Source organism: Eurosta solidaginis, chromosome 2 (genome assembly GCF_040869045.1).
Source record: "Eurosta solidaginis isolate ZX-2024a chromosome 2, ASM4086904v1, whole genome shotgun sequence".
NCBI lineage: Eukaryota > Metazoa > Arthropoda > Insecta > Diptera > Tephritidae > Eurosta > Eurosta solidaginis.
This window is the reverse complement of record NC_090320.1, coordinates 117706914-117723000: the sequence shown is the minus strand read 5'-3', so window position 1 is coordinate 117723000 and position 16087 is coordinate 117706914. Positions and strand designations below refer to the sequence as shown.

The following is a 16087-nucleotide window of genomic DNA, read 5'->3' as shown; positions in this document are numbered from 1 at the left end:
TTAGTTGCACATATGTATTTACATAAATACACTGTCATGTATTGCTAACACGCATGCATACAACCTCATATTGTCACTCACACATATTTATTTATTTATTTATTTAGTCTAGTAACAAATGTTTATTACAGACACTTGTGACTAAATTACAGAGACCAGCTTATATTAAGCTATGGCGAACACTAGCAAAAAGAATTTATGTTATTACATATTAAGTAATTTTTTAGTTTAAGTTGAAAAGCGTATTTTGAGTCGGAGAAATCAATATCCAAAACACTTTAGAAGCAATTAATTTCTGATAGGGCTCTGTTAATAGGCGCTTTTGAGTTATAAACAGTTCTACTCAGCCCTATAAAAAGATTTCAAAGTGGCGGAGGTTTCTACAGGGAGTATTTAAGCATAGTCTTTCAAGAAGCAGCGCGCAGTCAATTTTGCCCGTGAAAAGATCGAAAATGAACAACAAGGCCAAAGGAATTCTGCGACTGTTTAGGGATAGTAAGGATATTAGTTGGCATCGAGACTCATAAGACGGGATCGGTTCAGAGAAACGTAATGAAATAAGCGCGAAGCACATAATGATTTTTTGAACCCGCTCCAGGCGGTTGATGTGAACTGCGTGGTAGGGCCGCCAATGAAAGCCGCATACTCAAGTTTGGAACGCACAAAGGACGTATATAAAACTTTGAGTGTGTAGGGGTCAGAGAAGTTTGCGGAATGGCGTCTGACAAAAGCAAGCATTGAAAGCGCCTTAGAAATTGTGAAGCTGACGTGAGTGTTAAAATTAAACTTTGAGTCGAAGTATACCCCCAAGTCTTTAACTTCAAGAGTCGTACGAAGAAAGGTTCCTGCAATATGATAGGGGGTATGAAGTGGCCTCAGCAGTTTACCATACGTCACAGTGTGGCACTTACTTATATTAGGAAAAGACGGTTCTTAACACACCAGATATAAGCAGCATAACACGGGTAACTGAGTTTTCCATCGGATAACAAATATCCCTTGGAAAACCCCCGCACGATCCCCGGTCCGACATAACGGAGATCATTTTCTTGTTTGCTGTTCTATTTCAACCACGGAGGAAGAAAGTCGCTGCTGCTGTCACGCCACATACCAAAGGTAAAATATTGTACTAAATTAATACAAAATAAACTAATAATTGTCATTATTACTTATACAAATATTGGGTTTTTATTCCTTTTTCCATATATATACATATATATATATATATATATATATATATATATATATATATGTAAGGTGCTTAGTTTGATGACTTTTTCATATAAGAAGTGCGCACTTCGGCTACTTCTGGCTACTTCGGTGACCGTCACCATTAGCCTCTCACGTAAAGTGCTCAGTTTGATGACAGTCATCAAAAGCAAAATCGAAGTATGAAATGCTCTGTTTAGTGACAGTTATTAAACTAGCCACCTTACCTGAGATGACGTGTTCGGTGACGGTTATCAAACAAAGCATTTTACCTAAAGTGAATAGTTTGATGACACTTCACCTATTGCAGTTCCATGACTGTCATCAAAGTGTACCTTCGATTCTTCTGAAAATGTAAAATTACTTTTCTTTTGTTTTTACGAAAAGTCGAACGTTTTAAAATAGTCCGAAAAGAACTTTAATGTCTAGTGGCGACGGATATTGGCCTGGATATCATATGCGGTACCAGGCTCTGGATAAGGGGCTGTTAATAGCCTTAAACTGACTATAGTTATCAGATATCGCACCTTTCAAGAGATGCCCCTGATTTTACTCATAGTGGAGGATCTAGAGAGGATAACTCGATAAAACCAGATGTGCCTACGGTACTTGTACCGAGCCCATTGGTGAGAGGACTCTATTTTGAATTGTAAAAATCCGCACTAAACTATGACTTTCGCATTTTATTGAACCATGATATGGAACTAGATTTGGATTTTAATGACTTCTGGGCTGATAGGTGCAGTAAACGGCCACCTCCGTAGATTGGATGAAACTCAATCGAAATAGACCGAAATATGTGTTTCAAGTCAGCTGACCTTTAATTTGAGAGCTGCTACCCAACCTAACCTAACTTAATTTTTAGTTCTAAAACTTAAAATCATTACTATTAGTACGAAATCTGAATTGACTTTCTGAATATGTTGAATGCACGTTTTACTACAGTTCAGAATTTTTAACATAATTTATGGAAAAGTTGCATATCATGTACATCAGCAATAATATTTAGTTATTCCTAAATATCTTTATAGATATTGCCTCTAACAAGCACAAAAAATGGTATTTCATGTCATGTGTGAAATCGAAAAATTTTAAAGGTTTCATATTTTTATTGGCGCATAGTCATAGTCAAAATAATAAAGGTCTTAAATTTAGTTACGGATTTTTGACAAAATTTCCTATGAGCTATCTTTCAAAAATGCTGCAACTGAATTTAAGACCTATTTTACTATGACTATGACTACGCGGCATTTTATTTAAGCAAAATTTCCAAAACCGGTTGAGAGGCTAGTCTCAATATTAGATAACGCAAAAGGAATATTTTGTCTAAATCCCAAATAACATCATTTAAAAAGTTTGCATAATAAGAATTGATTAATATTATTGCGCTCGAAGAAAAATACTTGTTGTAGAAAAAAGTTTGCATCAAAGCGACGTCATATATTAAATTGCTTATGTAGAAATATTGAACGTGTTGCATTCAAATAAGTACCTTCAATAATATTGAGCCTGTAGCAGTACCCGTAGCGAATAGTTAATATTTTCGATAAATCGATATATTTGTGCATTCAATCTTTTGAGACTGTTCCTTAGTGAGCCTTCGGGTACTTTTGGGCTAAATCAGTTATTAAAAAATGTGGCTTTGGCTGTGTGCTAATCAGCAACTTTTTGCTCAGATGACAAATGAGGTGCACATTGCGAAATGCGTTAAAAACTGAAACTTTGACAGACCGAATAAAGATTTTGACACTTGAGATTTGGAAGGTCAGAATTATCATTAGCTTATGAGGCTTGGTAAAATTTTGACACCTACAAAAAGGAAAACACGTGAAAAGAAAAAACTTGAATAAAACAGTGCGAATAAAACATGTAACAAAAAATCAAACAGGTGAATATTGTAGAAAATTTCACATATTATTTGGCGTAGTTCAATCAGAAATTTTTCACCAAATAGAAAGTTTGTACACCACATTTTTTCATAGAGTAAAATGTAACTTATTGGCACACAGCCGGTGTACTCAAGTTGTAGTTTTATCTGTGTGAAATTACAAGGAAAATTCTCACATTTTACAAATCAAAAACACGAGCAATGGCTCTATTTTTCAATACATCCAATTGTGTTCTCATGGCTTTCGTTTTTCTTTTCATCCATTTATACTTTGTTGTTTCCATTATTTATATTTCTGCGAAACAATGTATGTATGATTACATGACCAGTTGTCAAAATTTTACCTGACCCCATAGGCTAGTGAAAATTATGGCGCCCCAATTCACCACGATAAATGTCAGAGTTTTCCTTCAGTCTGTCAAAACTTATCCTTTTATCCTATTTAGCACGTGGCCCTTGTTTGACCTTTCAGAGCTCGCACAAAAATTTCGTTTCGATTACAGTTGGCTGGATTATACTCCATATGAAAAGGCAGTTTACTCTAGTTTAGCTCATTCTTAACTTAACTAGCCAATTGCAAACGAAATGCTTCTTTGGTCCCTCTTCGTACTTCACGTTCTCTGAAGCAGCTGATTCGATTATTGGAGCTTCTCTTCGACGCGGAAGTGGTATCGGAACTCAAATCGGATGACGCAAAAATATAAAGAAAAAATTAAGACAGAGGCACCTTAACATGCGAAGCAACGCTAAACTTTCAAATCTGGCCAGTATTAGAATTATATAAAATATTTAGTTAAGTTGTTTCTGATAGATTACTGAAAAATCCAAGTCATAGAGCTCATCTTTATGAAAGTATTTATATAGTAATCCCAATACCTTGAGAATTCGAAAAATTTGCAAAATAATGAAAAAGATGCAAAATTGGTTGAAATCGACAATTGCCAATAATTTCAATCTACGTCACTTATGGAAATAATTTTGTATTTATTAAATTTGAAGTTTTGCATATCAAGACAGAATTAACATTCATCCAGGGTACTGCTTATACCAATGTTTGGGAACAAGCTTTTTTTATACTTAACCTGGTTCGGGTTCTGAACTAAATTCCAAGTTTCAAGCTTGTAGCTTATCGGGAAGTTACTTAAATTTCAATTAAAAATGTCGTGCCAGCCAGCCTGTCATGTCAAGCTAAATAAAACCGTTTAAAAAGAACACTTTTTGGGTATTTGGGTGACCGTCGGGCTGGCAAAAGAACAAAGCTGTTGTTCAAATGAAAGTATCGAATTTCTTTATGGCTTCGATATTACTTTCCAATTACTAACCAAACAAGAATTTTTAATTGCGGAAGTGGGTAAAAAGAAGTGGGTAAAGTTGAAATTTTATATTTTATAACTTAAAAACTTTAAAATGGAGGAGATAGATATCAGTATGATGTTAGACGATGTTTTAGGTAAGTTAAGTGTAAAATTGAGAGATAAAGTAATTATTTACTTTGGTTTGACCAACGCAAGTTGTTTTGGAGATTCTAGCACACGCAGAAGCATTTATACAATTAAATCATGTTTTCTACTATCCATGGTACAAAAAAATTTTGTAACATGGTACAAAAAGTAATGTTTACAAGACGGTGCACCACCTAGATTTTATCAAAAATTACGAAAGGTGGTATCAAAAGACCCGTCTCGACCTCCGTTCTCAGAATCCGGAAGCAAAAATTAAATTTTTTTTGCTGTCAAAAGATATTAGCAAAAAATCGGCCCAAATTTTCATGTGGTTGTTGTTTTTTGCCAGCTTTGTTGTAAACACACACTAATGCAGAAAGGTGTTCTGCACGCATTTAGTTTTAATCCCCAAACCAGTGTCGGACCCACCCACGGTTATTTTTTTAAATCGCGACCGACGGCCGCCAACGCAAAAAGGTGTTCTATGCAAAAAAAAAACTACCATATATCGAACTCTCTCGGGGTCATTTTACGGTTTTTTGTAAATAACTTTCGACAGGAATAAAATTGATTTCCGCTTTCGGATTATTAAAACGGAGGTCGAGACGCGTCTTTTGATGCCACCTTTGATATTTTTTGATAAAAATTAGGTGGTGCACCGTCTTGTAAAACGTTACCAAAAATTTTCACCAAGGTCTTACTTCTTTTATATTAGATTCGACTGATGTTTTTATGCGAATTTCAGGACAAAATTGGGGTCTTGCAAAAGATACATTCAAAAATGTCGAGAGAGGTGTCAAAAGATGCGTATTGACCTCGACGACAATAATCCGGAAAACAAAAATTTTAGCTCGTACAAGAGATATTTGCAAAAGAAATTTAAAATTTTCATGTGGTTGTTGTAATGTTGATGCTTTTGTCGTACCCACATACAATTTTTAACATAAGTGTTTTGCGCGGACCCAGTATTCGTCTCCAAACCGGTGTTGGACCCACCCAGGGTAATTTTTTATAAACGCGGCTGAAGGCCGCCGATGCAGAAAGGTGTTCTGCGCAAAAATACTATGGATCCCACCCCCGGTTTCGGAGCACTCTGGGGCCATTTTTCGGGTTTTCCTTAATATCTTTCGAACGAGCAAAAATTTTTATTTTCCGCTTATTAGTGTTGTCGAGGTTAATGCGCGCCTTTTGACACCAATCTCGATATTTTTGGACGCGTATTACCAGTGTCATGCTGTCATATAGAAATACCCAAAATACATTTGAGTAACTTCCCTAAAAGCTAGAATTTTGAAACACACTTCAGTACCCGGTGACGTTTTAAAATTAGTGGAAAACATTTGCTAGCTGGCAAAGGATCGTGAAAACTCCGAAAGTCGTCACAACGGGCAAATTTTGCTTTCGAGTTTTAATCTATGTAACCGCTCAAAGAGAATTTTTATTTTCCCCTTATAAACGGGAAGTATTTTCATTTGGACCTTTTTACTTCCCCAGATATTTAGAAAATCAATTTCGGGCATGCAGAAGTGTACCAAGGGCCTACCTATTCCAGAAAGTCTTATTTATGGTTCGATTTGCTAAAATTCGGTACAGGTGTAGCTCTTTGACCATTATAATATTTGAGAAACTCCTTTCCAGAAAATGGACCATGGACCCGCCTATTCCATATATGGTGCGATTGAAATATATTACATTTGCATCTCTTTGACCAGCCATATATTTCGGAAATTTTCCTTTCGGGAGAGGGCCCGGGGCCAACTTATTCTACAAAATTTTATTTTTGATCCGATTTGCTGAGATTCGGTAAAAGGGTACTTTAAATGTTAAGAAAGTCAAAGAAGGTAGAAAACTCCATCGAAACCTATCCAATTTGCCATGTTTTGCATGTTTCAGTGTACATTTGGACAGATTTTCACCAAAATAATAAACTTCCTACGCAGGTTGTTTTGGAATATTGTATATTGTTTTGTTACATGGATTGTAGAAAACAATACAAATAAATAATTTTTTATTGTACGGACGCACACTTTGAACAGAAGCAAAATTTCAAATTACCGGTTTAGTGGAATTGATACAGAGGTCAAAAGCTACTTTTGATACCTTCCCCGACATTTTAAGACATGGTTTAGCAGTTCTGAACCAAAGTAAAGAAATACCACAAATTCAAACTCTTGCTAAAAACTATTTCTAATTTAATTAGGTGATGCTTCACTTGAAGATGTAATAGAGGCGAATTTAAGCGACCTTGATAACCGCTATACTAGAACCCAAGGTTCAATAAATACAAAAGAATCAATAATGAGGACTTTGAATGACCCGGAGCTGAATGCAAGTTTAGAAGACAATGAGTTGGAGACTAATGTCGCTAGTTGTTCATCTTTTGAAGCACAACTTCAACAAACCGTACCAATTGCTGAATCCACCGAAAACGAGAACAGCCCGATTTGGAATTTGACAGAAACATCTTTGACTGAAAATGAAGGCGATAATTCTTTTCCCATAGAGCTTCCTGTTGTTGCGGGTAATATGGACGATAAAGAGCTATGCGTAAAGAAAAGTATTTTATTTATTTATTTATTATTTTTAGCTGATCTTCTTTAACCCTCTCCTTCCCAAATTAAGAAGCAGCTATAAAAAAATTAAACTATGTTTTTTTAATAGAAATAGTATTCGAAATGACCCTGTATTAAAATTTGTTTGGTACATTTGGCTCAGTGGGTGAAACAGATTGGTAGCCATATGGCTACCATGGGAAGGAAAGGGTTAAGGAAATATAGCTACAAACATTTTTTTCTTTGAGGAGTGTGGTACAGTGCAATAACTCCCGTGGCAAAAACAGGGAAATAAGGCCAGCCTAGATAATGCAATAACGCTCGCGGGCCTTATTGCTTGTTTGAAAAGTTTAATTTTTAAAAAGCAAACAACGTCCGCCGAGAAAAGGATATAACGCTCATGGCTTTATTTTTTTTTTAACTATATTGTCGCTGCAGAGTTGCATAAGAAAATCATTTTATTATTGAGATACATATATTTTTTTCTTTTTTGCCTTCGTTGGTTGTGGGTAATGGTTGTATACCCCAGCGGGTTAAGGGGCCTAGAATATTCCCGCGGTAGGCATACCTGTCGTAAGAGGCGACTAAAATCCATTAACTTAGAATGTTCGACGTGGTCATATCAAATCGTTCCCGAGATATATTGAAACGGTAAAACGGTACGGTTGTGTTTATTTCTGCTCCTTGAATTTTACATTTTAAAATGGTAAAACTATATTCAAATACTTTTTAAGAATAAATAATGTGTGAGACAGAGACTCAAAAAGCGGAAGCAGAAGTTGGTTTCAAGAATATTATACCAAATAAAGTTAGATTTTTTAAATTTAATATATTTGCGAGAAAGTGACTCTAAATAAAGAAAGCAAAACGCATACACTTACAAAGTTTGATACATATATATACATATATTCATTCTGTATAAAAAATGGAGAGTAAATGCGACAAGTGCAAAAGTACAATACGTGGAGAAGTGTCAAAAATTCGTTGCGAAGGGGTATGTGGGAGATATTATCATTTAGCACCAAAATGCTCTGGCATAGACCAATACAGTGTTAATAAATTAGACGAATGTGAAATGCTTAGATTTATGTGTAATGATTGTGTGCAGTATGTGCATAACGTAGATGACATTCTAAAAGACATGCAGATGGTAGTGAGCAAAAATGGCAAACAACTATCTGAGTACAGGAATGAATTTGATAATGCTCTCAAGAAACATGAAAGAGAAATAAAGCAAGTTTTAAAAGCAGTGGAAGTTGCATTTAGCGACAGAATTAAGGCAATGCAAAAAGCGCAAGAATCATGCGAAAAGAGTGTTGTAGAAGTAAACAAAATACGGGAAATTGCTGAAGGCTTCAAGCGAAGCAGCGAGCAGGTCTGTGATGAGTTGAAAACAAACAAGGATGACAATAAGAAAATGATTGAAGAAATAAGTAAAGAGAATAAAAAAATGTGCAATGAAATAAAGAAAAATGTTAATAGTGTTGAAGCCAAAGTGTCATACGCAGCGATAACAAAAAATGATGGACAAAAAAAAGAAGTGTTACCAGACATTAGAAAGAATCATCCCCTAATTGTCAAGCCGAATAAAAAGCAAAATATAGAAATAACCAAAACTGACCTAAACTCGAAAGTTGATCCTAAAGGGCTGCAAATAACTAATATAGTAGCAAGGCAAAGCGGAGTTGTTATTGTTGAAAGCGAAAATGACCATGAGCGTGACAAAATAAAAAATGCCATTGAGAACAATCTGGGAAATAACTATGAGGTTAAGATTCCCAAAAAAGTGAAACCAGCAGTCATGGTGACTGGTATAAATTTTAAATATAGCGACGAGGAACTGGTGCAAAGAATTAAACGACAAAACATTTGTTTAAGTGAAACGGACATCAAAATTGTTAAGCAATATGAAGTGAAAAAGAACGCGAAAAACTATTATAATGCTGTGATAGAAATGAATGTTGAAGCGTTCACAAATGTACTAGCTGGAGAGAGGCTTAATGTAGGTTGGGAACGTTGCCGAGTATATGATGCAGTGCAGGTATTGTGTTGTTTTAAATGCAAAGGCTTCAATCACAAAGCGGCTGACTGCAAGGAAAAGGAAGTATGCACAAAATGCTTGGGTGAGCATAAACATACACAATGCATAAAGGATGCAGTAAACAAGTGCATTAACTGCATACGAGCAAACAAGGAGCTGAATCTAGGACTTGACGAAAACCATGATACTCTGGATAGAACTTGTCCCGTATACCAACAAAAGCTAGATGCAAGGAAAAGGAAAGTTGTTTATTAGCAACCAAAGAAAATCCTTACAGCAGCGCAAAAGTCAAAATATTATTTAAATCGAGATAGCAATATATACAACTTGGAATGCATTTATCTTAATATTAGTAGTATCATAGCGAATAAAATCGAGCTGGAACGTCTTATTGAAATAAGAAGACCAAGTATTGTGTTATGTACGGAAACGTGTACAACAGAACATATCTTGGATTCTGAACTTAGTATTCCGACATACAAATGCATTCGTTGCGACTCTCAAAGTAGGCACACTGGCGGTGTTGTCATGTATGTGAATGAAAATATACAATTTAGCATAGTTTGTAATAAAGCTATCAACATGAATGTGTGGTGCATTATTGTAAAAATAAACAAATGCGCGTTAAAATGGAAAATCGGTGTACTATATCACTCACCAAGTAGCAGTGACTCCACCTTTATTACTTATCTAAATGAAATCATCACTGAACATCTCAAGGAGGCGGATAATAATTTAATAATTGGTGATTTTAATATCAATGTAAATGTATCGTCAACATACTCAAACCAGCTAACAAGTTTATTTGCACAAATGGCAATGATACAAAGGATAAACTTCGACACAAGGATAACAGAGTACTCGTCTACAAGAATTGATTTGCTATTCAGTAACAATGATAAAGTTAAAGCAGTAAATATAGGTGAACATCGCATTTCTGACCATGAGACAATCCACTTCGAAGTGCCAACAACAAAGCTTTGTAAAATGAGAAGGTATGCTACTGTTACATGTTGGGAGTACTATAGTGCTGAAAATCTTTTAACTTTGCTACGAACATGCGATTTCAGCTTTATGTCAATTTCCGGAGTAGAAACTAAAACTAAAGCCCTAAACGAAGTTGTAACTGTGGCTATGCAAGCACTGACTTATATAAAGAGGACCCAAATACAGATAAGAAATAAGTGGTACGACCGAGAATTAACAAACCTGCATAAAAGAAAAATAGAATCTTATAAAACTGCTCGAAATACTGGATTTTGGGACGAATATAACGTCATTAAGAAAATATATAAAAGAACCATAATTTATAAAAAAAAGAAATACATGGAAGATAGAGTAAATCATAACAATGGCGATATGAAACGTATGTGGAAGTGTCTAAAAGACCTCGTCGAGCTTAATGATGTTAAAAAACATATCACTAAAATTGTAATTAACGGTGAATGCCTGGAAAATGAATATGATATAGCTAATGCCCTAAATAACTTTTTTATACAAAGTATTGTTGAAATTAATGATAGCATCGAAGAAATTGTAAATGGGGATGAAATAAGCGCAAATCATAGTAATCCATTTGAAACATTTAAATTTACTGACATTGTAGTGGACGATATTATTATTATCACAAAATCACTTAAAAACAAATATGGCGGCGACAAGCTTTTATCGGAGGGTGTCGTTAAAGATGCCATGACATATACTGCTAATTTCTACAAAGACATAATTAACGAATCCTTAAACAGCGGTATTGTACCTAGTTACTGGAAAATTTCAACAATAATACCTGTTGAAAAAGTAAAAAATACAATGAAACCTGAGGAACTACGTCCAATTAACACGTTACCTACAGATGAAAAAATTATGGAGACAGTGGTGAAGGATCAACTTGTGGCATACTTAGAGAAGCACAATGTGATTATCCCAGAACAATCGGGATTCAGGAAGAGCCATTCTTGTGAAACAGCGTTGAATATGGTAATTGCAGATTGGAAAGAAGACATGGCGGACAAAAAATTTACGGTGTCTGTCTTCTTGGATTTAAAACGGGCTTTTGAAACTGTCGATAGATCTGAGCTATTGGACGTTATGTTTAAAATTGGTATAAGAGGAAAGGCTTTGGAATGGTTCCGGAGTTATTTGGGTGACAGAAAACAGAGAACGATAATTGGAAAGGAGGTTTCATCAGTGGTGGATGTTAACATTGGTTTACCACAAGGCTCGGTCTTGGCGCCAATATTGTTTACATTGTATATCAATGATATCAAAAGATGCTTAAAATATTGTAAAATACGTCTATTTGCGGATGATGCATTGCTTATCATAAGTGAAAAATATGCAGAATGTGCCATGCTGAAAGTACAAGAAGACCTGGACTCGCTATACAAATGGTTATGCCTTAGAAAACTGAAATTAAATGTCGAAAAAACGTAAGTTCATGATATTTTGTAAAAACACCAATATCATAAGTAACAATAGTTTAAATAATATTACGCTGAAGGTAAAAAACATGGAAATCCAAAGAGTAGACAAAATTAAGTATTTAGGAGTTTTGATTGATGATAATCTAAATTTTGGAGAGCATGTAACTTATCTGGAAAGGAAAATTGCACAGAAAATAGGCTTCATGTATAGAACATGTAAACATATCAGTCAAAGTCATAAAATATTGGTATATCGTTCAATTATTGAACCACACTTTATTTATTGTCCTACTATTCTGCTATTAAGTAATGATATATATATTAAGAAACTTCAAATACAGCAAAACAAGGCAATGCGATTTATTTTAAAATGTCCTCCAAGAACGCCAAAAATTGTAATGCTCAATAGATTAAACTGGCTTAGTATTAAACAGTCAGTTAGTTATTTCACATTGAAATTTATACACCAACTTAGGTTAGGAATGTTACCGAATTACCTGAGTAGTAAAATACATTATAATCATGAAATCCACAATTATGGAACAAGAAATTGCAATAATATAAGACTGCCTAGAATAAGAACTGAGTTCGCCAAAAGGTCTCTTGAATATTTAGGGTATAAAATGTATAATGAGTTACCTTCTGATTTGAAAGACTGTGAAAATATTAGTAAGTTCAAAGAAAAATTGTTTTTATATTGTACGTCACTAAATGTGACATGAGTAGTTATGTTTAATTTCTTATTTTAACCTAAACTAGGTCTTAAAGACCGTAATAATAAATAAATAAAAAATAAATAAAATAAAAATAGATGGTCGGGCCTTTAATGATGATATTTACCACAAATTACCGGATAAAAAGGACCATCCACATTGTTGGCCATGTTTTTCACATTGGTCGTCGCGTGCGACCCTGTTAGTTTCTTAACTGTTTTGCATTGTGTGAAGAGTCTTTGTCGGCAACCTTTTTCTTTCCTTTTTCATTGGTTTTCACCCAATGACGTTTTAGTAGTTCACCTACTGTTCAAGTATAGGTGCCGATGGAAATAGCCAGTGAGGGAGTCGAGAAGACTTACCCAGGTCTGATAATCATATTGTCGCTGCAGAGTTTCGTAAGAACTAATCATTTCATTATTGAGGTAGTTAGCTAGTTTTTTTATATCACTAGTTTTTGGTAATGTTGTGTTTATTTTAACGATAAAGACATTCCGAAAATTTTGGAGAGTGTTATCGGCGTGATGGTCCTTTGCCGGATAAAGATACGGTACGTTCCGGATACTATCATTATAAGGTACTAGCCCGACCACCTCGGGAACGATTTGATATGACCACATTGAACCTTCTAGGTCAAAACACCCCCCACGCCCCGGTTCGATGTGGAACTTGCGGTCGCCAGGGTCTCGTCTGATAAATATGTGTATGATATGTTCATATTTGTAACAGCTCACCTGCTGCTCTAGTATAGGTGCCGATGGAAGTTGCCAGTGAAGGAATCTTATGCACTGGAGTGCTGACCCATGAAATCAGCTATATCCACCTGATTTACCTCATCTCGACACCATTTTAAATTTTGGATTTTTTAACGTTTTTTTCTAATAAATAAAGTTTATCAGAGTTGCTTTCTTTACTCGAATCTTCTTCCCCAGATGAATGTATAATTTGTCTAATATTATCATCGGCATTAAATCCAGGCTTATTAGTGGAAATTTCGGAACACGATGGAATCAAATTTATTGTTTTCATCTATAAATTGACACGATTGAAAAATTGAACCACTGGCACTTTGATCTGCAACGCTTTCTTCATCCCCTTGTGCTTTGCGAAGTACGTTGGCAACACCCAGCACATCTCGTGATACAACCGATCGCATATAGTGGGATCTATGAATAGCCTCAGCTTGACCCATGAAATTGGCTATATCCGTGATTTTATTTTAGTCCATGTTATCTCCAGCACAAGTCGTTGCAATATGTTTTCTTAAATATGTTCCACGTAGCCCTTCAGGGTATTCAGCGCCACATTCCTCTGGAAACTTTCGCATTAACTGGCAAGCCCGAAGATATTTAAACTTTCCGTCAGTTAAGCCCGGTATACCAAAAATTTAAGGGTTATTTGCTGGAACTTTCGCGGAGGTTCGGTGGGACAAAATCAAATTTATAGACGTTTCCATTTGCGAACTGAGAAGAACAGGAACAACCCGTCCCAATTTCCCCGTTATCATAAATATTGAGTGTTTTTCAGCTAAGTTTTTCTCCATTGCAGACAGTTTCTCATAAATTTCTGGGTTTTCCGCTTCTGATATTTTCTCGATTGCTTTCGGGTCAAGAATCAGCGCCCTTTCGATTTCCCCCGCTCGACGTTGGTTAAAAGTCTGAATAGATATTAATGTATATTCCAGAAGACTTATCCACGCCTGATAATGATATTGTTGCTGCAGGGTTTCGTAAGAACTAATCATCTTATCATTGAGGTGGCTAGCTAGTTTTTTATATCACTGGTTGTTGGTAATGGCTTTATTTGTTTCTCGCATTGGTCCTCGCTTGCGACCCTGTTAATGACATGACTGTATTGCATGCTGTGAAGGAACAAGTATTTGTCCACAACCTTTTCCTTTTCATCAACATTGTTTTCCACCCAATGCAGCTTTAGAAGCTCGCCTACTGCTCTGATATAGGTGCCGATGGAAGTTGCAAGTGAGGGAGTCTTATGCACTCCAGTCATTGGATCAAATCCTGAGATTACTCCTGCAGCCTTCACCATTGTTTTATAATATGGTGGATTATAAATTGATTTAAAATCTGTTATATCTGGATCGATATCCTTCATGGTAGCAAGCAGACGGCCAAGTGTCCTTAAACGATTTCGAATCATTTCCTCCTGCTGTTGTTAATAATATTAGTTTCCGAATTTCATAAATATAAATAGAGCCGCGGGCGTTACTTGGTAAACCTAGTTTTCTTTGCAATTATCCGCGTATGTATTAATTAGTTTAAGTAGATTTTCTGTAATGAAACATAAATACAATCCCTTTTTATTTTTTTGAAGTGTTTCTTATAAAAAAATAATAAGATTTTGATTAACAAAGTTTATTGTTAAAATATCTGCATGGATTTGATGCATTAAATTATTTCAAGATGATTTTCTGTTAGGAAACAGAACTACTAACTTTGTTTGAATTGTTCATTATAAAAAAGCGATACAAAATTTTGCTAAACCAGTTTACTGTCAAAATATCCGCATGGATTTGATGTATTGAATAATTTTAAGTTCATCTCTTTTTTTTTTTTTAAAGAGCTCCTTACGAAAAATACATAAAAAGTCTTCTAAACCAAGTTTACTTTGAAAATATTCGCATGGATATGATTTATTAAATTATTTTATGTTGATTTTCTGTAAAGCCCGATATCCAGATCACAAGAAAACGCTTGTAAAGAAAATGAACAATAAAAAAGTTGAATACATATTTTCAAATAAAAAGTCTTCAAGTTTGGCTTACAATGGGGAAAATAAAAATATTTCTTGAGCGTTTTCTTATGATCTGGATACCGTGCTTACAGAGGCATAACTACTAACTTATTTTTCATTGAAGTGTTCCTTATACACACATATATGAACATGTACTTGCGTAATTTTTGTCTCATTAATTTTATGAAAAATATAAATACTATTTCATATAACATAGTTTTTGGCTTCATTAGTTGTTTATGGTTCCAATGTTTCCACAGTTTTTACAGAAATAACTAAGGCGATAAATATAATTATAATTATGATGGTGTATTATGTGATGTCGTCCAGCGACTTGAGAATTTTTTTCATTCATCAATTAAAATTGGCAGAGCCAGCTGTTATTATTGTACAATTATCGGCGTCGTGAAGTGTTTCTTCTAAAAAATATTTTGCTTAACCAAGTTTTTTGTTAAAATATCCGCATGGATTTGATGTATTAAATTATTTTAAGTTGATTTTCTGTAAGGAAACATAACTACTAACTTTTTTTGAAGTGTTCATTTTAAAAAAGCTATACAAAATTTTGCTAAAATATCCGCATGGATTTGATGTATTAAATTATTTTAAGTTGATTTTCTGTAAGGAAACATAACTACTAACTTTTTTTGAAGTGTTCATTTTAAAAAAACTATACAAAATTTTGCTAAACCAGTTTACTGTCAAAATATCCGCATGGATTTGATGTATTGAATACTTTTAAGTTCATTTCTCATTTTTCTTTAAAGAGCTCCTTGCGAAAAATACATATAAAGTTTTACTAAACCAAGTTTACTTTGAAAATATTCGCATGGATGTGATTTATTAAATTATTTTAAGTTGACTTTCTGTAAAGCCCGATATCCAGATCACAAGAAAACGCTTGTAAAGAAAATGAACAATAAAAAAGTTGAATACATATTTCCAAATAAAAAGTCTTCAAGTTTGGTTTACAATGGCGAAAATAAAAATATTTTTTAGCGTTTTCTTATGATCTGGATACCATGCTTACAGAGGCATAACTAGTAACTTATTTTTCATTGAAGTGTT

General features: G+C 34.6%; 1 protein-coding gene across 1 annotated transcript; it reads left to right on the top strand.

Annotated features, from left to right (window-relative positions):
- Positions 1 to 4397: 4397 nt before the first annotated feature.
- Positions 4398 to 16087, top strand: LOC137240185 (uncharacterized). Its single transcript, XM_067766126.1, has 3 exons — positions 4398 to 4547; positions 6740 to 7060; positions 15280 to 16087. Exons 1-3 carry the CDS (start codon positions 4505 to 4507, stop codon positions 15426 to 15428), a joined length of 513 nt encoding a protein of 170 aa, XP_067622227.1. The 5' UTR covers positions 4398 to 4504; the 3' UTR covers positions 15429 to 16087.

Excerpts from the sequence above, each read along its gene's own strand:
- LOC137240185 (XM_067766126.1), top strand. The coding sequence starts at position 4,505 with ATGGAGGAGATAGATATCAGTATGATGTTAGACGATGTTTTAG. Across the intron at positions 4,548-6,739 it reads GATGTTAGACGATGTTTTAG|GTGATGCTTCACTTGAAGAT; the intron begins GTAAGTTAAGTG and ends TAATTTAATTAG. Across the intron at positions 7,061-15,279 it reads AGAGCTTCCTGTTGTTGCGG|TTTTTACAGAAATAACTAAG; the intron begins GTAATATGGACG and ends ATGTTTCCACAG.